This window comes from Hyaena hyaena, unplaced genomic scaffold (assembly GCF_003009895.1).
Source record: "Hyaena hyaena isolate Hyena2069 unplaced genomic scaffold, ASM300989v1 scaffold_168, whole genome shotgun sequence".
Lineage (NCBI taxonomy): Eukaryota > Metazoa > Chordata > Mammalia > Carnivora > Hyaenidae > Hyaena > Hyaena hyaena.
The window spans coordinates 1,325,691-1,350,250 of NW_024080800.1; the positions used below are offsets into that span (position 1 = coordinate 1,325,691).

The 24,560-nt window shown below is 40.7% G+C and overlaps 1 protein-coding gene and 1 pseudogene across 5 annotated transcripts in view; both read left to right on the forward strand.

The window, feature by feature from the left end:
• EVA1A (eva-1 homolog A, regulator of programmed cell death) overlaps positions 1 to 24,196 on the forward strand; it is a 46,766-nt gene extending 22,570 nt beyond the window's left edge. For 4 of the 5 annotated variants that reach the window (XM_039240096.1, XM_039240095.1, XM_039240094.1 and 1 more), the window contains 2 exons: positions 7,318 to 7,488; positions 22,917 to 24,196. In XM_039240096.1, the coding sequence (XP_039096027.1) occupies positions 7,443 to 7,488; positions 22,917 to 23,290 (420 nt within the window). In that variant the 5' untranslated portion in view covers positions 7,318 to 7,442 and the 3' untranslated portion in view covers positions 23,291 to 24,196. The remainder of the gene's footprint in view (positions 1 to 7,317; positions 7,489 to 22,916) is intronic. The other variant, XM_039240098.1, reaches the window with a different exon arrangement.
• LOC120237039 lies at positions 120 to 220 on the forward strand (annotated as a pseudogene).
• Positions 24,197 to 24,560: the final 364 nt, after the last annotated feature.

Genomic DNA, 24,560 nt, shown 5'->3' on the forward strand with positions numbered 1-24,560 from the left:
GTAATGAGATAGTCACCTGCATGGGGACTCACATACCAGGGCCTACTCATTGCTGCTACTAAAGTATAAGATGAAATGTATCATCACCTGGCACATTCCATTTTATACTTTCAGTGATTATCGCTTCTCGGCCTTTTGGCTAAGATCAAGTGTAGTATCTATTCTTATCAGTTTAATATACTTTCAGTGATTACACTCAATATAAATGAGTGGACTCAAGGTTCCAGAGAATATGATTTTGTACCACTGGAAATGAGGTTGCCTGTAAGATGGAAGCCAGTGAAAATAGTATATGATGCATTTAATTAGCCATTCAGTCTACGAGATGGTGCTCATAGACAGGCTGTCATCTTCATCAAGAGACTAGCATGTGTTTAGGGAGACAAAATTATGAGATGTAAGTGATGGACAGAAGCTGTGGTTTTTCAATTGTGTTGCAGTTAGTCAGTAATTAGGAGAAGTAGCTTTGGGTCAGGGATGAAAAAAGCTGTTAGAGAGTAAGAATTGTAAGAATTGGTGGGTTCTGCCCAGAGAGAGTATGCTGTGCTGCTAATTGACTGGGCCTGGGGTGTCCTCTACACATGATTTCCCCCAGAATAGTGTGGGGTTAATCTGATGAGTTATCACCAGGAGAAACCCTTGTCTTTGAAAATATGCAGCTCCTTGGTTGCAATTTTATCCTTACCAAGATAATCGCCAGGATCCACGTGTCTAGAAGAGGACCTGATTTAGTTCTTGTGAAGTTGACTCTCCAGTTACGAATTAATAAACTGCTATTGGTTGATATGTTCCCTTGAAGGCTTGGTTAATGTGAGTTATTCTTCCGGAACACATTCTGGTCACTGGGAATATTAAGTTGCTGGCCCAGACCTTGCACTCATGTCCTGATCAAGGCCTGCCAAGCAACCCCTCTCTCTGACACCTTCCTGATGGTACTGGTGTTGCACACAAGGCTCAAAAACAGTAAGAGTCACTTAGACCAGTCAATGAAGTTATGATCTTAGAACAGGGCTTCTCAACCTTGATATATCCACATTTTGGGCCATTTAGTTCTTTGTTGTGGGGAACTATCCTGGGCATTGTAGGCTATTCAGCATATCCTTCCCTCTTACCTACCAGATGCCAATATCAACCTCTCACTGCAATTGGGACAACCAAAAATATTTCCACATATTGCCAAAAGTCCCCTGGGGGGCAAAGTGCCCAAAGTTGATAATCATTGATTCTAGGAACTAAGCAGTGGTAAGGGACTTCCCTTACTACTGTTCCTGTAAGGGAACAGACCACAAATTGTACTGGAGGGTGGATGAATGCCTCATACTCCTTACCTTCGTATTGGTAGGTGTACTGATCAGGGATCTCCAGAGAAACAGAAACAGTAGAGTATATATATCCTATTTATAGGTGAAGTGTGTGTGTGTGTGTGTGTGTGTGTGTGTGTGTGTGTGTGCGTGCGTGATTTTGGAGGCTGAGAAGCTCCAGGATCTGCTATCTGCTAGCTGGAGACCCAGGAGAACCTGTGATATTGTTGAGTTAAAGTACAGAGGGCTGAGGACCAATGGTGAAAGTCCAATCTGAGTCTGGAGAAGATAAGATGAGATGTCTCAGCTTAAACAGTAAGACAAGAAAAAAGGGAAGAATTTGTCCTCCCTCCACCTTTCATTCCATTGGGCCCTAAACATACTGGATAATGCCCACACACATTGGGGAGGGCAGTTTACTTTTGTGAGTCCACAGACTCGTATGTAAACCTCATCTGAAAAAACCTTCACAGACACACCTAGAAATAATGTTTAATCTGGGCATCCCATAGCCAGTCAGGTTGATTAATAAAATTAACCATCACAGTAGGAGATGCAGAAAAGTTTTAATGATAAGGCAGATCTCCAGTGGGAGGTGTCCAGAGCTACCTGGACTGTTCCATCGCTGTTAAGGGAAGGTCAGGGAGAAGGGTTTGGTATAGAGTTTGGCTCTAGGGTTCATCACTTCTCTAACTTCTGCAGAACCTGTCTCATTGGCAGCTGTCTTGAGCAGAATCTCCTCTGCCAAGTTCTGCCCTCTGTCTCAGTGCCCTCACTAAAGTGCCCTATGACCACCTGGAGAACTGCCTGTGTGGCAAGGCCAGTGAGAACTCACCCTTGTATCCTGCATCAGATTTATAAAGGAGGCACTAAGTGTCTCCTGGGCTTGTGCTGCTAATAGTATCCTAGTGTTCAGGTTGAAGGGGATCACAGAGGTCAGGTAGAGCACTGTGCAAACTCTACTGGGCATTTTATAAAATTAGAATTCGATTCCAAAGGTCTTGGGTGGTGTCCAAGATTATGAGATCCAACAATGCTGCTCATCCTTGAACCATACTTTAAGTAGTAAGACTCTAGACCAGAGGTCTGCAAATTATGGCCCATGGACCAAGTTGGGTCTACCACCTATTTTTGCAAACAAAGTTCTATTGGAAGACAGCCACACTTGTTCATTTACGTATTGTCTGTGGTGGCTTTCATACCATAATGGCAAAGTTGAGTAGTTGAAACAGAGTCTCTATGGTCCTTGAAGCCTGAAATACTCTCTGGCCCTTACAGTAAAGATGCACTGACTCCTGCTTTAGGCTGATTTGTGGCACAAGGATGATGGGGGATCTTCCGATTGCTCTTTTGGATGGGCCACCCAGAAGTTGTCTTTCCTTACCCTTGGCCTGCCTTTTTCATCCATCTTCCTCTTGTCTCCAGCTCCTGCAGCCCTCTCCATTGGTGCCTGGGGCACGAGGAGGCTTGTAGGAAGAATTTCTGTGCCTCCATTTTGCACGTGATCCTCTCATGCTGCTGAGAAAGTACTCTCTCTGTTTGGCATCCCACTCAGCGCCAGTCAGCCCTGGTATCCTGGTGGCTTAGAAATACCTTCAGAAACATATGCACACAAAACTCATGCCTAAATGCTTTTTTTGATTTTCAGCCAGCCAGAATTTACTGCGAGACTCCTTTCATCAGGCACCATGCTATATGCTTAGGTAACAAGGATACATCAGATGCCTTTTCAGTCTAGAAGAAAACCTGTAAACTTATCATTCCAATTATAATATCACAGATGCAATATTAGAAGAATATTTGGAGACTTTGGTAGCCAAAGAAAAGGGTCTGAGTGATTAGGAGCTTTACTGTAGTGGACCTTTTATATTTTTTTCCCTCAAGCATGAATATATATTTTTAAAATAGTTTATTGTAAAGTTGGTTTCCGTATAATACCCAGTGATCATCCACACAAGTGCTCTCTATGCCCATCTGGAAAACAGTGTGGAGGTTCCTCAAAAACTTAACAATAGAACTCCGCTATGACCCAGCAGTAGCACTGCAGGAATTTACCCAAGGGATACAGGAGTGCTGATGCATAGGGGCACATGGATCCCAATGTTCATAGTAGCACTCTCCACAATAGCCAAAACATGGAAAGAACCTAAGTGCCCACCAACTGACGAATGGATCAAGAAGATGTGGTTTATCTGTACAATGGAATACTGCATGGCAATGAGAAAGAATGGAATCTGGCCATGTGTAGCAACATGAAGGGACCTTGAGGGTGTTATGCTGAGCGAAATAAGTCAGGCAGAGAAGGACAGATACCATATGTTTGCACATATAGGAGGATTAGGAGGAACTTAACAGAGGACCATGGGGAGAAGAAGGGGAAAAATAGTGGGGGAGAGGAAGGGAGGCAAATCAAGCATTGTATAAATTTATTGAATTTTATACAAACATGTTCTTGACTGTAATGATGTAATATATTTTTCCTCTGAATCTCTAAATGTGATAGATTATAATTATTTACTATCCAATTTTTAATAAGTGAAATTACATCTTCATATTCATATGAACTATATTCATAATATGATATAAATTAGAATTTAATTGACTTCAATTTTAATAGCATAAAATAATTCTGCTACCATTCCTGTTAACTTAAAACCAAAATTTGAATACAGGATTCTTTAAATCGAGTAACTTTCAGAATTCACTGTTGTACCTCGTTAACACCTTATTACTATTATTTTGAAATTGTGGTAAAATATGTATAACACAAAATTTACCAGCTTAACATTTTAAACTTAAAGTTCAATGGCATTACGTGCATTTGCATAGTTGTGCAATCATCCATATCCAGAATACTTTTCATCTTGCAAAACTGAAACTTTGTACCCTGTGCCCACTAAACAGTAACTTCTAATTTTTCCCTTTCCCTAACTACTGAGAGCCACCATTCTACTTTCTGTCTCTGTGAATATAACTACTTTAGTTATTTCATATATGTGAAATGCTACAGAATTCTGGCTCATTACAGTTGTGACTGATTTATTGCACTTAGCATAATATCCTCGGGGTTCATCCATGTTGTAGTATGTGTCAGAATCTCCTTCCTTTTAAGTCTATAATATACATTGTATGTATATACCATATTTTGTTTATCCATTCATCTTCCTTCCTTCCTTCCTTCCTTCCTTCCTTCCTTCCTTCCTTCCTTCCTCCCTTCATTCCTCCCTCCCTCCCTCCCTCCCTCCTTTCCTCCTATACTAGCCATCCTAATGGGTGTGAGGTGGTATCTTATTGTAGTTTTGATTTGCATTTCCCTAGTGATTAGTGATGTTGGTCATCTTTTCATGAGCTTATTGATCATTTGTGTATCTTCTTTCGAGAAATATCTATTCAGATCATTTGCCTATTTTTTAATCAGGTTGTTTGATTTTTTGTTGTTGAGTTTCTAGGGTTTATTTATATTATCTGCATATTACCCCCCAAATCAGATATATTATTTGAAAATATTTTCTCCCATTTTGTGGGTTACTTTGCACTTTGCTGATTGTGCCCATTGATGCACAGAAGTTTTAAGTGTTGATGGAGCCCAATTTATCTCTTTTAACTTTTGTTGCCTGTGCTTTCAGCATTTATATAAGAAATCATTGTCAAATCCAATGTCATAAAACTTTTCTCCTATGTATTCTCTTAAAAGTTTTATAATTTTAGTTCTTCCATTTAGGTCTTTGACCCATTTCTAGTTAAATTTTTAATGTGGTATAAGGTAAGGTTTGAACTTTATTCTTTTGCATGTGGATACTCAGTTTTCTCAACACCATTTGTTGAAAAGACTGTTCTTTCCTCATTGAATGGTCTTGGCATCCCTGTTGAAAATCATCTGACCATATATGTAAAGTCTTATTTCTGAGCTCTGTAGGCTATTCCATTGGTCCAGATGTCTGTCTTTATTTCAGTCCCACATTATTTTGATTATTGTAGCTTTGTAATAAATTTTGAAATCAGGAAGTATGAGACTTCCAATGCAGTTCTTTTTCCAGATTCTTTTGGCTACTTGAGATTCCATGACTTTGGTATGGATTTTTCTATTTCTGAAAAAAAAAAAAAAGTCATTGGGATTTTGAGACTTCTAGAGGACTTTTGAATTCTCTTTTAAAGGAAAATTTACCAGACAGATAAGGGGAGGAGGGGGCATTTTAGGCAAAAGGAAAAGCATGATCAAATGCATGAAAAGGCAGAAGAGCTTGTTATGTTTGGAGAACTAAAAGTAAACTGGTAATGTTGGAGCATTAGGCATGTCTACATTTCAGTGTATGTGAGTGTGGGTGTAGACTGAGGAGGAGATGAATTAGGAGCTAGGGTAGGAGTCCGATATTGTGGAAGTGTCTGTGTATTGTGCTAAGAAGTTTAATGGAGATTAGCTGAAGGTTTGGGCTGTGGAGTGAAGTGATTAGGTTTGTACTTTATATAAAGATGGCCCAGTTGGTGAGAGTGTGCACTAGATTGGGCAGGAAGAAGGTGTTGGCAGGATTAGGTGGAGTAAAACTCTCAGAAATGAAACAGTGAGATTTGTGCTATGGTAGAATTAGTGGGGAACGATAGGAAGGAATGGATCTGAAATAGTCTTGCATCACTACATACTCAGACATTTCCCAGTGACTTCACTCTCTTCTTGGGTCCTCAAGTCCTCAGATCTGCAGAACAGTCTCTGAACTCAGAGTGGTGATTCCAGCTATTCACTTGTATCATATAGTTGTGCCCTTTCAAGAACTCCAGTGGCTATTGACTAAGGTCCAGGGCTCTGGCTCAGAGGTGCAGGGTCCCTCAGCAGTAGCCGGTCCCTCTCAGAGCCAGCCCCTGAAGCTACAGCTCCGCATCCTGCCACTCTTGGGCCTTGGGCTGCTCCAACAACCTTGTGGTTATTTCTGTCTTACCTGTACATTGATCTTTCTTTCCTTGCTTTGGTTTCCCTGAGCCCACTGGAATCCACCAGAATGTGAGTTGTCTTCTCTGTTGTGACCCATTCCATCCACCTGTGGAATTACAGCTCCCCAGGCCCTGTTGTGTGGTCCACGTTACTGAGGCCATGACCCACCTGAGAACCCGTTTATTCTCCAAAGACTGGAGTCAGCTTTCCCCAAGCTGACATCCCTCCACTGTGACTCAGTTCCCCGCCCTCGGCCTAGAGACAACTCCTAGCAATGAATAGTTGTCGGGGTCTTTGCCACTTCTTTCTCCCTTTATCTCAGCGAGTGCTTTGCTGAGTGAACTGGGTGATGAGAATGCCAAGTCTGAGCTGCAGCAGCAGCAGCTGCGGAGAGAATGTGCTCCATCAGCCCGAGGCTGAGCCACTTAGCACTGAGATCCTAAGTCCCTGTTCTAAACCCTGGTGGGACCGTTCTGCTGGTTGGCAGCATGTGTGTTTGCTTGGTCCTTTCCTGGTCACAGGTGGAGTCAAGGAACTAGGGGCAGGGAGTGGGCTTAAGCTCCCAAGTTCTTGTGGGCGTTTTAGAACTGGAAACATTTTGGCAGTTCTGGGACAGCCAACTCTGACCCATTGCCAAAGACACACATTTGGTGACCTGCAGGATGAGCCAAACTGATCAAAGTACACAAAGATTGTCAGTGCAGGAGAAAGCAGAGCCAGGCAAGGAGTGGGCTGCCGCTTGGGGTTACAATGAGCGTTTGAACTAATGATGGGCTGTGCTTCCAAGGCAAGCCAGACACAATGCAATAAAAAGCTGTAGGGAAGGTGAGGGGGAAGTATTAAAAGGGAACTGGGGAGGAGATGGGGAAGGGAACGGGGAAAGTCCAGAACAAACAGAAATGTAAGGAGTTTCTGCTTCACTGAAAGCCAAGAAGCTCACAGAGTCAAAGAGGACAAGACCCCAGATCCCTGACTGGGAAGTCTGGCTGGCGTTGAGGGGACTGGGTCTTTGCTGTTGAGCCCAGGCTACCTGGAACACAGCCTCAGAAGAGCAGAATGTGTTCTCATCACTTAATTTGTGTTTCCAAACAGAAGAGAAGCGAGGGAGGTGCCACCTCGATCCAGCTGAAGCATTTCCAGGAGGCTTCCCTCTGGATGCCACGTCGAGGCTGCCCTTCCGCCGTAGCACAGCGCTGGTGATTGCCGAGTGCGTGGACATGGCTTTGCTCAGCAACATCCTAGCGGCCTATTCCTTTGTCTCAGGTAGCTGTCCGGTCTGGCTGGGCCAGGGCTGAGGGCTGAGGGTATCTTCTGAGTGGCCATCAGTGGCCTTATACTCAGGAGAGAAATGCTAATACGGTCAAAGCGGAGGGATTCTGCTGTGCTGAATTTTGAGATGAAAGATCTTCTGGTTTGAAGGTTAAGCTTGATATTCTCTAATTTGGCAGATGGTTTTGTGGTAGGGGGTGGGCTCTCAGAGTTTTATCTTGCTAAAAGTATTTGGCTTCCTTGGGGCTCAGGTGAGTGAATAAAGTAGCTTGAGGCTATTCTTGTCATTATGCACTTGACTCCAGGTGAGAGAGGCTTATGGAGTATTCTCAGCCTGCTTATTTCTGTGCAGTGGTTCTCAGCCCCACCCAGGTGTGTGTGTGTGTGTGTGTGTGTGTGTGTGTGTGTGTGTGTGAATGTGTGTGTGTGGAGGGGGTGTATGTTTGTGGGGCTGTATGAGGTATCCAATAACCTCCTCAGACACATGAAGACATGAAGCATGTAAGTCTGAGAGTCTGTTATTTGCCCCTTCCTTGATTCAGCCGTACTCAGGAAGATAGCTTACTGTCTCCTCAAGCCACTTTCTTGAGAATAGATGCTATTCATTTAAGAGAAGCCATTTAAAAATCCATGAAAATATACCTCGATCAAGGTGAAATTTTAAAAGACATATGAAAATGCTCAATGGTTTGAGTGACCAGACGAATTTTCTGCCGCTTGAATTTTATTTTTTGATAGTTTGCTTTTGCTGTGTTTTGTTTTGCCTGTTGTCTCAGGATGTTGTATAAAAAGGAAGGGTCTGAGGATCTGATTAGAATTTCTCTAATCAGAGGACCAATTCTGCCTTCTGGTTCTCTGGCCAGGGTTGATAGGCGATGACCTCAGAGTTCAGAGGTAAAACCTGACATTTCTCTTTAGAGCGGCAAATCTTTTTTTTTTTTTTTAACTTTTTATTAATGTTTTTTATTTTATTTCTGAGAGAAAGAGAGAGACAGGGTGAGCAGGGAAGGGTCAGAGAGAGAGAGAGAGAGAGAGACAGAATCTGAAGCAGACTTCAGGCTCTGAGCTAGCTGTCAGCACAGAGCCCAAACAGGGCTTGAACCCACAAGCTGTGAGATCATGACCAGAGCCGAAGTCGGACGCTTAACCAACTGAGCCACCCAGGCGCCCCTACAGCGGCAAATCTGAGCCAGGGCTGAGGATAGAGGAAGCTCATGGTTTCTCTTTGAGGGAGGATCTTGGATGACATGCAACCTAATTTTAGAAAGGAGGACTTCTCAGTGTTGACAAGATGCAGCACATAGCCTGCACGTGCCCCAAGGCCAGGGTTCTCCCATCCGGGGTCAGTAAAGGCCTGGGTCGTCAGTCAGCCCCTCACCTCCCTAAGGAAGTCTCACGCCCACAGCCTCCTTCCAAGAGCACCACACAGCAGAGGAATCTCAGTTTTGCTCTTTCTTCAAGGCTGTACTGGGGAGCAAGGGCACTGGAATTGGAAAAGAGATGTTTGAAACTCTGGTATTGTGTTTCATAAGCAATAGAATGATGATCCTCTCAAGTCTATAGTGAAGACAAAGCCAAAATGAAGTGGGTGGTGGCAGGGAGGCCCTGGAGGTTCCAAGGCCTCCAAAGCACTTGCAAACCAGCTGTTTCAAGAAAGTATCTCGGGTGAGAAAATACAGGCTACTGGACTTTGAAGCTGTGCTTGGCACAGGAGGTACCTGGCGGTTTTCCATTTTGGCCAGCATGACCCTGAGCTGTGACCATTGAACAAGGTAACTCATTGAATGGTCTGGTGTTTACTGTGTGTCTTGTGATCTTTCTAGGGCTGAAGGAGTGCATGGCCCCGCTTTTCTCTCACCTCCAACCTTCCTCCTTCCAACCACATATTCTGGAATTAAATATTGATTGAGAGACAGTAAGATAATGCCTCTTTTAAATAAATATGGGCTGAAATTAAAAGAGAATGCAAGGAAATAGAAAGTAAAGTGGCCAAAATAAAATGTGCTCTATCTAGTAAATAGACTTCATGGCTGAAAATTAATTCTGAGTGTGCTGGGGGAACAATCCCTATTAAAAAAAAAAAAAGAATTAAGAAAATTTAAAATATGAAGGTGAATATAACAGATACAAAAATAATTGTTTTAAAAGAAGAAAATAAAACAAATGAATTGGAGGCAATAATGAAAAGTATGTTAGAAGAAAATTATAAAAAATGTCCTAATCTTGTAGCTCTCCCATGTTCTCATTCAGCTGCATCTGGTCTTCAACTACACATGGGCCCCTGATCCCTCCTAATTTCTTCCAGAACATCAGTTGACTCTTATATTGTCCATGTGGTCTATTGTTTCAGCAATATATTTGCTAATGCACATGACTCCTTTATTCTCTGTCCAGCCTCTGATTAAAACAACAGGCAAAACACTAACGCTAAGCAAACTTACTTTCTCCCCTTTCTCTCTCTGTGCTGAAGTAACCAAATGCTGCTGTAGATTGAGGCCATTGGAAATCCATGGTATCAAACTTCAGCTGAGACTGAAGCACTATCTTGTTTCCATTCTTCACAATAGCCATTTCAAACCCTGGAAGTTCTAGTAATTTTAAATACCTATTTATCAAAATGTAACCTATGATTAAATGGCAAATGCAAACAAAGAGGAAAAAATGCAGCATTAATGAAGAAGGGCTAAAGTTTATAATATATAAAGAGTATTTACAAATCAATAAAAGATCAGTGTCTCAAAGAATAGTAGACAAAGAACACAAATCAGCAGTTTGCCAAAGAAACAATACAAATAGCTGATAAAACACACACAGCATGTGTTCTAGCAATTGAACAAATGCAAAATAAAAACAATGAGGTTAATATTTTTAATTTATAAAATTCTCAAAGGCTTGAGTGATTATGTATATAATTTCTGTTTTGGAGAGAGTGTGGGGAAATAAGTACTTACACATAGTGTTATAGAACTGTCAATTACTACAACCTCTCTAGACAATGATTTTGGAACATCTATCAAAAGCCTTAGAAATACATATATCATTTAGCCAGCAGTTCCACAGCTAGGAATTTATCCTAAAGACATAACTAGGGACATGAGCAAAAATTTTACTATGAGAAGAATTGATCTCAGAACTGTTTATAATAGTAAAAAATCAGAAAATGGGTGAATATTAATTGAAGCAGAAAAATGTGCTATTGAGTGAATAAAGCCTGTTACCGTATAGTATACGTAGTATAATCCCATTTATATTTGTATATTCACATGTATATGTAATGTAATGTAACTACATTTTACTGCAAATTATATCTGGATGCTGGGATTTTATGAGTGTATTTGTGTATTTTTAATTTTCTTTTGCTTAGCTGTATGTTTAAGTATTCTATACTTCATTTATATCACTTTTGTCATAAATAATGTTATTTTATTGGAATTTAAGATTTAGAATTATATCATACATATATTTTAAAAATTACTACTCCCTTATACTTTTCTGACTTCTAGACCTATGTATCAAAACGCCCTGAACATTACCAGTTGGGTGTTCCATAAGTATTTCAAATTCAACCTGGCCTGCAATGGAATATTGCCCTTTGTTTTAAATTGTTCTTTCTTTTCTGTACCATCCAGGGCATCACTTACAACAGAAATATGATTTCTAGTCTTTGATGTACCTTATTCACTGCCCATATACAACTGCTTAGGGTCGATCCATTTTGCCTCTCAATGTTTCTCATATGTGTCCCCTTATTTTATTCCCACCATCATTAAATTAATCCAAGTCCCACTCAGTTTTTGCTTATCTTGCTTATAATGGCATTTTCCATGGTCTGCCTGCCTGCAATCTTGCTTCATAGACTGTGTTTTATAGCAAAATAATCTTCTGAACTGTAGATGTGATGATGTAATTCTTTTTATTTTTTAGACTACTTTACTCATTATCTCTGGGATGAAGTAAGTCCAAGTACTTTTTCATGTTTTAATAGTTAGGATTGTTTTCAATTGCAAATAATAGAAAACCTCAACTTGGTGGCCTAAACATATAACAGTTATCTTACCTTCATGAGAAGTTTGGAGGTAGTGGTCCATTGGCTCAAAGATGTAGGGACCAACATCTCTGTGCTTCTCATGTTCTTTCTTTTATGGCTGCAAAAAGGCTGCTGTCATTCTTGCCCTGGTTCAAGATGGTCGAAAAAAGGAAGGATGTTCCAGTAGATCTCTTCTCATATTTCATTGGCCAAAACTTTGTTACAGGACCATCTAGCTGAAAAAAATGACAAAGCTTTTTCAACCTTTGGACCGGTGATTCATAACCAGGCATGATTTTGCCCTACAGGGGACTTCAGGAAATGTCTGGACACACTTTTGGTTGTCACATCTGGGGTTGGGTGGGGCTACTGCTGGCATCTGTCAGTGGAGAAACATCCTACGATGCACAAGACAACCCCCACAACAATGCATTAACTGGTCCAAGAGGTCAGTAGTGCTGAGGTTGAGAAGACATGTTCCAGAGGCAAGTAAGGGAGAAGAGATTTGGGGCAGTGTGAGTTCTCCAACTCGCAGTGTCTTATGTGGCTTACCGGGGCTTTTAGTGCCTGAACTTAACTTTTCTGTGCCATCATTTAATTGTAGACCTCCCTGACAAACACCTGATTCCAATTATTCTAAACCACTTGCTGAGCCTTTTCTCACCTCTTTGGCTTTTGCAGTCATTTCCTTTTCCAAGAATTCTGCCCTTCAGTCCCAGACTGGCTAGCTCCCTTGCAGTCTTCAGGGTCTGCTTATCTATTCTCTTTGCTCCCCTACCTGGCTTAGGTGCCTATCCATGTGCTCCTCACACATGTTTTGTTTCACTCTATCTCAGCACTTGGATTGGAGGAGTTAACATTTCTTGTTTCAACTCTGTGCAGGCAACCTCTTGGGATCAATATAATAATTTATGATGAGGATAAAAATCTCATTAATAGTAATAAACTCATGAATAACTTCTAATAGGGTTGTTAGAAAGATTAAATGGAATGATTGCTATTTAATTTAATGTTTTGAATTGATAATACATTCTCCTGCTCACTCTTCCATTTCGTTCAGTTTCTTCCTTAAAAGTCACCTTCTCAGTTAGATTCCCTCTGGTCACTCCACCTGCCTGCTCCCCTCCAGCACACATCTGATATTCCCTACCCTCCTTCCTATTTTTAATGTTTTCTTCCCTTATCACCTTATTACAATCTAATATATAACCATTTATCTTATTTATTTAATATCTCTCCTAATAGACTACAAGCTCCCAGGAACACTAGAATTTTTCATTCTTTCCTCAGCCTCTAGAACAGTGTCAGGCACCTATTAGATGCTCAACAAATTAGTGAATCAACATGGCTCAATGATCAAACAATATAAAAAGACAAATAATGAGAAGTCTTACTACCTCTCCATCCATTCCTCAAGTCTGACCCATCATCAGCCTTCTCTGCATCCTTCCAGGGTTCTTTGTGCACAAGCAAGGAAATATGAACATACAGTCTCATTCTCTCCCCTCTTATACACAGGTAGCATATCATACATATGGTTTTGTACTCTGTTTTTTTCAGCAAGCAACGTATCATAAATATGTGTTATAGCAGTGTATAGAGAGCTTCCTTATTCTTTTAGACAACTATATACTATTCTTATGTACAGATGAAACCATAATTTAACCAGTCCTCTGCTGATGGCCAGTGGGAGTGGTTCAGATCTTTTCAAACAGGGCAACAGAGTTGCAATAAATAAATGATTAAATAAATATATATATACATGTTCAAGTGCATTTGTAGAATAAGTTCCCCAACGTGGAATTGTTGGATCAAAGTGTGTATAAGTTATTAATTAAGGTAAATATTATCAAAGTGCCACTTAAGAAGGAGTTTTACCAGGGGCACCTGAGTGACTCAGATTCTGTATTTCCCTTTCTCTCTGTTCCTCCCCCTCTCGCACTCTGTCTCTTTCTCTCAAAAATAAATAAAGATTTAAAAAAATTTTAAAGGAGTTTTACCAATTTACTCTTTTTAAAATGCATAAGAAGATCCTGCGACAGTATTTTCCAACTGTTGGATTTTTGACAGTCTGATAAATGAAAAATAATACCTAAATATCATTTAATTTCTGTTTCTCTAGGTCACAGGTCAGCAAACCTTTTCTGTAAAGGGTCAGATAAATATTTTTGGCTTTGTGGGCCATGCAGTCTCTGTTCTAACTATTCAATTCCTGTGTTGTTAGCATGAAAGCAGACATAGATAAAACATAGATGAAGTGGCATCAGCTGTGTGCCAATAATGAAACAGATGGTGGTCAAGTTTGGCTTCTGAGCCATAGTGTGCCAATCCCTGCTCTAGGTGAGCATCCTTTCAAATACTGAAGGGCCATTTGTATTTCTTTTTCTGTGAACTGTTCATATCTTTTGTCCATTTTCTTTATTGGTTGGTCTTCTTTTCTTAATGCTCTTCTTTCTAGATGCTGTTTATAAACTAGCCCTTTGTCTCTGTTACATATTTCAAACATTTTTCATAATTTTGGCACTTGTCTTTTAACTAAACAATAAGTTTTTTCAATGCGGAAGTTTTGGGGGATCACTTACTTTTTCATTTAACTAATATTCTTTGAATATGTGACTATAAGTACAGTGGCGTGGACTATGTAGTAGTTCACCAGAATTTGAATCACTTTTCCTATGAGACTAGCTTGAGAAAGGTTGTCTCTTAATGGTGAGGGGACCTAACTCACCATAACTCAATTGACAGTCACAAATTTGGAGCTTGTAGAAAGCACCATAGTTTCTGTTTTGTGTTATTCCCCTTTGTTCTGGAAATCCTGTGAGAGGTGAGAACCTTTGTGTCTTTAGCCTGGAAGGTACTATAAATTAACAGTAAATTTTTGTGGAACAAAGTAACCTTTTATTGACCTATAATATTTGAACAAATTTTAACAATTGGAATATACCCTCCTAGAGAAGGTTTGATAAAACTAGTATTTTCATTCATAGCCAATGGCAAGAAAATTTAATGTACTACTTTTGAAAAGCCATTTGGCAATATGTACCAAGAGGTATAAAAATATGTATCCCTTCTAACACAAAGATTCCTTTTCTGATAGGGCGCCTGGCTGGCTCAGTTAACTGACTGATTTTGACTCAGGTCATGATTGTGGGGTTCATGAGTTTGAGCCCTGCATTGCGCTCTGTGCTGAGAGCTCAGAACCTGGAGCCTGCTTCAGATTCTGTGTCTCCCTCTCTTTCTGTCCCTCCCCCCCACCTCATACTCTGTCTCTCCCTCCCTCTCTCTCTCCCTCTCTCTCAAAAATAAGTAAACATTTTTTAAAAAGCATACTTTAAAAAAATTATTCCTTTTCTGAGAATGCATTAAAAGCCAACACATGAAACAAACAAGCAGAAAAGGAAATACTCTGATTATACGTTTGTCCGAGCCCATGGAATATACAACACCGAAAGTGAACCCTAATGTAAACTATGGACATTGTGTGATTATGATGTATCAGTGTTGGTCCCTCATCTGTAACAAATGTACTGCTCTGGAAGGGATGTTAATAATGGGAGAGGCCATAGGTGTGTGGGGGTGGACAGTATTTGGGAAATCTCTGTATTTCCCTCTTAAATTTGTTGTGAACCTAAAACTGCTCTAAAAAGTCTAAAAGCAAACAAAAAAACATGCGGATAAAAATATATAAACTATATAAATACTCTGAAGTAAATTTAAGTAAATACGTACATATTCATATGAAAGGAAAAAAAGAACAGAAGAAAATTCACTACACTACACAGTGTGTAGTTATATTCAGGTAGTGAACTTATGGTGATTTTATGAAATTTTATTCCACTCCCTACTCTTTTAATGTTATATACACACATACATTTACCTTTATATGTATGCACACATATATACAACTATAAACATCTATATACATGTTTATCCACATATAATAAATTTGTTAACTGGACTTTTAGAAACTGTGTATTCATGATCTAATTCAATAAATATTTGTGAGATACACACAATGGGCAAGGAAATGTGCTGGATGCTCTGGAAATTCAAAGCGAATCATGTGGATTCTGTCCTCAAATTTCTCACTCTTACATGGGAAAAATAGTAGTTATATAACTAATTATAATACAACTATATAAAGGGATGCCTAGGTTGGAGGGACTCATTAATCACACTCTTTCTTCTAGACTCAAGAAGCCAGAAACGCATCACTACAGCAGTGGTTAAGCCAGAATATAGGATGTTCTGGGCCTTCTACTGAGCTCCCCTTAGCCCTGGGGTGATAGGAGTGCAGGTCTTTCCTGCTGCAGATGAAGAAAGTTGAGGAGGGTGGATTAGGATGACAGGTAAGGGAATGGAGGCCCCTTTTGGGGGGTGCTTATGGCCTGGATGGGTGGTGAAGGAAGTCAAAAGAGGCAAAAGCAAGGGAGTATACTCCAGAGCCAGCCTAGTGGGGCAGGGATTCTCCAATATTCCCTCTTCCTGAGGAAGAACAAGTCAGGGATGGAAGAAAGAGGGCAGCTTTGTCCAGCATTTCAGAGAGGGCAGAAGTGTTAGTAGGAGTCTTCACTTCTCTATGGGGAAGGACGGAATCTCTCTCATAAAGAGGAATCCTTGCAATGCCTTAAGAGTTCAGAGAAGAGATTATGCTGACTATTCCCTGATACTACAAAAGCCCCTATTACTCTCTTTAAAACCTATTGGTAAAATTTTTTTCTTTCCAGTCAAGGGATTGCAAGCTTTGAGGCCAACAAGAAAAGCTTAGGCAGGAGAACCAGTTACACTTACACGAAAACCCGCTGATCTGGCCTGGGCTGCTTCTGCTCTTCTGCAGAGTTGGCTGCGCATGTTCTGACCTCTGAGGGTGCAAATGAAATTAGTCGCAGGACCTCCACATAGAGCCTCTTCCTGCTCATGAAAACAATGACCCTGCAGGAAGCAAGATACAGCAATACATTTATTTTTATTTACTAAGGGAAAACAACCAACAATAGCCCTCCCCACTCTACTTCCTGAGCAATTAACAGCTGTCTGGATATGGCCAAGACCAGGGTGGATCATTGGCCAAGAGGAAGTGACCTGGAGCAGAGATGAGAAAACAACAGCCACGATAGAGCTACAGTTTCGATTTTTGCAGAAGCATGATGAAGAAAACCGAAACAAATTATATTGGCTGTGAAAATCAACCCTGAGTCACCTCCTCAGGAACCAGTAAACTCCCTCTCCCTTTCTAACTGCTTTTGCTGGGCTTCTCTGGGAATCCTTGTCTGAGACTGCTATAGGCAAGAGTATGGTTTCTGGTTGGAACAGCAGGACAGGATGGACTCGTTAAGCTGGGGAGAGGGGAGGATAGTGGTTCCCAAGATAAAGTTCAATAACCATCTTCAAAGTTAACCTATCTAATGGGGGGCTGTGAGGGTAGGGTGTGAAAAACATGGTGACATACTTTCACAGGGAAGAAAGGGTGGGATGAGAAAAGGAGGGAAGAAAAGGGAGAAAAGGAAAGAGGGAGAAAAACAGATTAGATGTATGCAGGGATGGATGGAAAGGGAGAGAACTCAGAAGGAAGGGCAGGAGAGAGGGAGGAAGAAAATAAATAGAGTGAATTATTACTTATTGAATGCCTATCTTTGCCAAGATCATGGCTAATCCCTTTATGCTGGTCATCTGTAATACCTTTACCCTTCACCACAATTCAACAGGGTAGATAAGTGGTGGCTCAGAAATGACTTAGATGAGGCTTCAAATTGATGCAGTACTGCCCAATGGTGCTCCATTTTGGTAAAAGCATGGATTTGGGTATCTTTTCTAGAAAGCCTTCTCACATCCCCATATATGAACGTTAGCTTTTGCACTTACCTTTGTGTTTCCAGAGATCCCTTTTCATGCTTCTAGAATAGCTCTTCCCTTTGGTACTGGAATGGTTGGGTCTGCTTCCTTGCTGAATGCTCCTTAAGGCAAGAGCTTCGTCAATCCTCTCTGTGTCTGCTGGATATCAACTAGACAGAGTTCAGTTTCATCCTCCTTCACTGAACATGTATCTATCTATATCAAGCAGTTAATTTTTATGAGATATAATTGACATAACATTGTATAGATTTAAGATGACAAGGTGTTGACTTGACATATTTATATATTGCAATGTGATTACCATCATGACATTTGCTACCATGTGTTTTACGTCTCCTAATTATTATCTCTTTTTTAGTGGTGAGAACAGTTAAGTTTTCTTTGCAACTTTGAATCCTGCAATACAATATTGTTGTCTATAATTCACTATGCTGTGTATTAAATCCCCAGGACTTATTCATCTAGTGGTTGCAAATTTATAGCCTTAAACAACACAGCTCTGATTCTCTCATTCTCCAGTCCTTGTTAACTACCACTATACCCTCTGTTTTTGTGATGAGGGCTTTTTTAAATTCCATATATTAGTGATAACGTACAGTATTTGTCTCACTTTGTCTGACTTATCTCAATAAGCATAATGTACTTATGGTCACAACACATTTTCTTTATCCATTCATCTGTTGATGGACACTTAGGTTGTTTCCATGTCTTGCTTATTATGAATAATGCTGCTGGGAAACATGGGAATGCAGACATCTCTTAAAGATAGTGACTTCACCTCCTTCTGTTTCCCTGATCATTTCAATAGATGTAGAAAATGCATCGGCAAAATACAACACCCTTCTATGATAAAATCCTCAACAAATTGGGTATAAAAGGAACATAACTAAATATGATAAAGGTCATGTACGACAAACCCATAGCTAACATCATGGTCATTGGTAAAATAGTGAAAGCTTCTTAGCTGCATACAAAGATACACCCTTTTATTCTTTATAGTTTTGATGTTACCATATACCTCTTTTTATGTTGTGTGTTCATTAACAGATTATAATAGTTATAGTTATTTTTAATACTATTTTCCTTTAACCATATGCTATCATTTAGTGGTTAATACACAATTCTGTTACAGAATTAGGGCTTTTAAAATTGGACTGCATATTTACCTTTACCAGTGTGTGGTATACTTCGAGATGTTTTCATGTCACTAATTAGTATCTTTTCACTTCAGCTTGATGAACTCCTTTCAGCATTTCTTGTAAGGCAGGATAGCCTCAGATTTTGTTTCTCTAAGAAAGTTTTATTTCTCCTTCATATCGGAAGGAAAACTTTGCCATATAGAGTAGTCTTGGCTGGCAATTTTTTTCTTTCAGCACTTTGAGTATGTCATTCTACTCTCTACTGGCCTGTGGAGTTTCTGCTGAGAAATCCACTAATAGCCTAATGTGTGTTCCTTTATAATTTATAACACCCTAGATGTGTTTAGGATTCTTTTTCTTTGATTTTTCACACTTTCATTATAATGTGTCTTGGAGGTCTTTTTGCTTTGAGATAATAGAGTGATCTAATAGCTTCATGAAACTGGATGTCAAAGTCTCTTCTCAGTTTTTGGAAGTTCTCAGCTATTTTTAAAAAAATTTTATACAGAGAGTGAGAGCATACATGAGCAGGGGAGGGGCAGAGAGAAAGAAAAAGAGAGAGAGAGAGAGAGAGAGAGAGAGAATACCAAGCAGATTCCATGCTTAGCGTGGAGCTAGATGTGGGGCTTGATCCCATGACCCTGGGATCATGACCTGAGCCAAACTTGAGTTGGATGCCCAACCAACTGAGTCACCCAGGCACCCCTCAGCTATTATTGTAAAAATAATCTTTCTGGCCCCTTCCTCTTTTCTTCTCCTTCTGGAACTCTGATTATGCTAGTATTTGTACATCTGACTGAATCTCATAGGTCATGTAGACTGTCTTCACTGTCATTTTTTTTCTCTGTTTGCCTCTGATTGAGTTATTTGATAACCACTGTCTTCGAGGTCACTTATTTTGTCTTCCATTTGATCTACTCTGCTGCAGATTCTCTGTATTGCATTTTTCATTTCAATCATTGATTTCTTTAGCTCCAGAATTTCTGTCTGGTTCTTTTTCAAGGTTTCTGTCTCATTGCTAAATTTCTCATTTTGTTCATGTATTTTTTTCCTGATTACATCGAATTGTCTTCTGTGTTTCTTTGTAGCTCATTGTTTCCTCAGAACAGTTACTTTGAATTCTTTATCTGCTAGATCATAAGATTTCATGTCTTTGAAATCTTTATTGAAGAATTATTATCCTTTAGTTATGATATGTTTCTTGATTCTTCATGTTCCTTGTTGTTTTGTGTTGCTGCTTTGTCTTTGAAGTAAAAGACACTTCCTCAGCTCTCCACTAGTTGCCTTCAGATGGGGTATATTGCTCATTGATCCTATTTTATCTGGCTTGCATTTATACACCTGCTCCACACTTCCTGCTCCCTCTTGTGGCAAAATTCTTTAAGCTTTTATGTCTGTTTTGGATCTTACTGCTCACCTGGCTGGCTACTAGAAACCTCTCTTTGTTTTTCCAGAAGGTGGTGCTACAGGTCAAGCTTGTGATTTCTCTCTTGCCCACAGATCCTAGTCTGATTTTCTGATAGCACTCTAGTTTACCCAGCTTGCTTTTGCTGCCAATCTTGGAGCTCAAAAAGGAGCCACCTTAGAGTGAGGGAAAGTGTAGGTTTACCATTTGGGACATGAGGAGTATCTGCCAGCTGGTGGAGAGATCCTTGGCTGAGGTTCTCCCAGAGGCCTGTGGGTGGATTTTCTCCAGACATCCTGAGTGCAGTCAGCATGAACCATGTCTCTTTAATGCCCTTTGATGTTCTTATCTGTCTCTTTCCCAGTTTCTTCCCTCCCCTCGGTCATGGGGGTCACACTTTAGCACTCTGGATGTTCCTGGAGGGAAATGGGTTTTCCCTGCTACATCCAGCACAGCTCGGGTAACTGGGCTCTCCCTTCCCCCCAGAGAGTGGTGCCATTGGATAGTTCAATTCTGTGCTGTGTCAACTTGGAGGGGAGGGGCAATGCTGGAAAAGTTCCTTCAAATTCCTTTGTTTGTTTGTTTCCTTCAGTGATATGCTGGAATTGTTTCGTCCAAGTTAGCACTTTAAAAAATTTTCCCCAAACACAGCTGGGAAGGGTTTGGGTTGGGGTTGTTAGTTCCACAGCCCAAACCGAAGTCTGTCTGTGGTCTATTATGGGATGATCAGGTGGGCGAGGCTCCTCCCAGTTTCTTGGACTATGTTGTTGGATCACAAGACTCCCACAGAGACACTTTTGTTTGTGGATGGATGCTTAATTAGCTGTTAAAAACAAGAGACACGAAAAGTAGGGATGTGTTACACTGCCATGATATTGATGTCATTTCCTTTCACCACATTTACATTGTTTGTTGACTGCTCTTGCATCTGCTATTAGTGTCCTCTATTTTCTTCTCTCCTCTTTGTACCTCTAATTTATATCTATTTTATTCACATCACTGTCTTTTTGGTAGGAGTTTTGGAGAGAAGGAGGTATCATAAACACATGTGTTCAATATGCTGTGTTTAGACTGATAGAGCCTTTTTTGGGTACAATTTAGGATGCATAAAACTTCAAAATGCCTATGCCCTTTGATGCAGTTATTCTACTTCTAGATAACTAACCTATGCAAATAATTATGCATGTGTATAAAGAGATGTGTACAAGGACACCATCATGTTGACTCTAGCCTTGGTCATTATATGTAATAAATTGTAAACCACTCATATTGATAGTATTAAGGAAATGGTTAAATAAACCTTAATATGTCCACACTACAGAACACTGCAGTAGTCAAAAAGAATTCTGTTGACATATCTGGAAATCTAAGAAATAGTCTTAAATTAAAAAAATATATTATATATGATCTCACTTACATTCTTTAAAAGTCCACTAAACAACGTGCATTTTGATTCATACTTACAAGTGAATATAGATTATGGAAAACTAATTTGCTGATGGCAATCTTGGGTCATGTCACATTGGCCATGCCCTGTGACTCAAGTCCCAGCATGTGCCTATATTCTCATAGCTGCCTAGAAAGGGAAGGTTATTCATCCTATTGAGCACATCATTCAGGGATTATCATTGGGCTCAGTAAACATGCTGCACATCAACAGAATGATTATTTTCTTTTCTCACCAAGGAAAAGTTCAAATTTCTCCCCCCCCCCACCTCCAAATGAACTTGATGAGATTATTACAAACTACCTACTTGGCCTTTCATTCTGTGATTATATAAGTTGTCTCTTGTGTAGCAAATTACCTCAAAACTTAAAACAATACACGTTTATTATCTTCTCATTTCTGTGGGTCAGGAATCTGAGACTAGCTTAGCTTCAAGGCCAGGGCTGCACCAGGAGGACATGGTTCACTTCCACGCTGACTCGCATGGCCGCTGGCACGGTTCAGTTCCTTGCAGGCAGTTAGCCAGAGGCTACTCTTAGTTCCTTGCTATGTGGGCTGCTCTATAGAGCAGCTCATAACATGGCAGCTATCTCCATCATAACAGTGAGTGAGGAAAGCCAGGGAGAGAGCATACGCACATTGGAAGTCAGTCTTACACAGCCTAATCTTAGACTCATCCATCACTTTTGCCATATTCTATTTGTTAGAAATCTTTGACTGGGTCTAGCCCATTAGGTCCAGCCTTCAAAGGGACGGGCTTGTGTAAGAGTCTGAATACTAAGAAGTGGGGGGCGGGGGGCATCTTGGAAGCTAACTACATTTGTTGACTAGGCTGTGATGATATAGTTAGAATAAAGGAGGCAGCTACCCTTGGTTTTATTTATAAATTTGTTCTTGTGGTGGTGGTGGTGGTGGTGGTGGAGGAGGAAAAGGAGGAGGAGGAGAAAATTCAGAGGCCAAGATTTTTCCTGTACAGGCAAAAATGGGCTTTAAACAATACATCTATCTCTCTCTCTAGAGAGGGAAACAAAAGAGAGACTGTGCGTGCACACCAGTGGGGGAGAGGGTCAGAGGGAGAGAGAGAAAGAGAATCTTAAGCAGGCTCCACGCCTAGTGCAGAGCCTGCTGGATATCAGGACTGTAAGATCATGACCTGAGCGGAAAATCAAGAGTCAGACAGACTTAACCCACTGAGCCACCCAGGTGGCCCCAGACACATACATCTCTTAAGCAAATGACATCTAAGTACAGTTGTGCTTATAATAGGTGCTAAATGATACTTTTCTTTCTTCTATCTTTTGGCTTTGAAATTATTCCAAATGTGAAGTTGCAAGAATATAGGAAAAGAATCCCATACACCCTATACCCAGATTCAATATTTGTTAATAATTTTGTTTTGAATATAGTATGCAGTTTGTCACATAGGAAGGCACTATTTGTAACCATTGGAACCACTAGGTGTGGTGAGCAGTGTGCAAGGTGGCCGGGAGCCCTATTTGCTCTCCGCATCTGGGGTCGACATCTCTCAAACGCCTCTGCTTCCTCCTGCAGAAAACCCCGAGCGAGCGGCCCTGTACTTTGTCTCCGGTGTGTGCATCGGGCTGGTGCTCACCCTGGCCGCCTTGGTGATGAGGATCTCTTGCCACACAGACTGTCGGCAGCGTCCTCGGAAGAAATTCCTGCAGGATGGAGACAGCAGTAGCGACAGCAGCGACAGCGAGGACGGCAGCTCGGACACGGCGTCTGACATCTCCATCAGGAGACACCGCCGCTTCGAGAGGACTTTGAACAAGAACGTGTTCACGTCAGCGGAGGAGCTGGAGCGCGCCCAGCGGCTGGAGGAGCGGGAGCGCATCATCAGGGAGATCTGGATGAACGGCCAGCCCGAGGTTCCGGGGACCAGGAGCCTGAACCGCTACTACTAGGGGCCAGAACGGATACCTGCCCGCCTAGGGAAGCTGCCAGGGAGGGGCAGGGTCCGCAGGGAGGGTGGGCACAGGGCTGAAAGCAGCTCTGCTGAAGTCCTGGGGGCAGAGATATGCAGGACAAGCCCATCTTCTAGACAGGAGGACTGATCTTACCTTTTCGACGAAATGTATGGAGAAGTAGAAAGCCCAAGTCAGTTCATCGACCTTTCCAGGTCTTGGAATGGTGCTGAAAACCCTCTCCAACAATGTGGGTGGAGATTAGAGAAACGGGACTGTGGTTTCTCTTGATTTCTGAGGATCTCAGAAGTTTCTGCAGACTTCGTTGCTTTGTGTTCCTCCTTTACAAAAGGAAGATTATCATGGCATGGAAGCTAGGGATAGCAGGGCCAACTTAACCCAGTAAATGCAATTTTCTAAATGACCCCCATGCTATGGAGGTGATTCTCATCCAGATAGCATGATTTGTGCTTATTATTTAAGGCTGATTTCTAAAAATCTTGTGTTGCAATGGCAACCTTGTCCATTTTAACTGGCACCTCAGGGATTAAAATCCTATTTTTTAGTATAGTTCCCACCTCATTCGTGAAGATGGATGGAATTAATGTATTATGGGAGATGTGTCAGTGAACTAGAAAATATCAATAACCTCAAAGGATGAAGGGTTTTATTTTAAATAGTTTATAAAATATATATTAACATGCATATTTGAAGATGCTACATAAGAATAAAAGATGTTTCCCCCCCTTTCAAGAAAAGAAATTTTGTTACGACCCTAAAATAATCATGATTTTAAAAATTTTGTTAAAAAAACAAGTTTGGATTTCCAAAAAAAGAATGGGAATGGGAGATGAGGAATAAAGCCAAAATTAGGAGATAAAAAAATAATAAATGCTACATAAAATCTTTTTTGTTTCATGTTTATCTCTGTGGTTATACTTACCCTAAGTGGCAGTCATTTGAGAGGTGGCTATGCTCTTTTGCCAGGGTCTTTGAATAATTGGAGAATTAGGAGAAATAGAGAAACTGGAGAATAAAGAAATGGCCCTTGTGTGACTAACTAGGGACTTTTTTTTTTTTTTTACATTTTTTAAGTGTATTTATTTATTTTGAGAGAGAGAAAGCATGTGCGCAAGCAGGGGAGGGGTAGAGTGAGAGAGAGAATCCCAACCAGGCTCTGCACTGTCAGCACAGAGCCCTATGTGGGGCTTCATCCCATGAACCATGAGATCATGACCTGAGCTAAGACCAAGAGTCAGACGCTTAACCA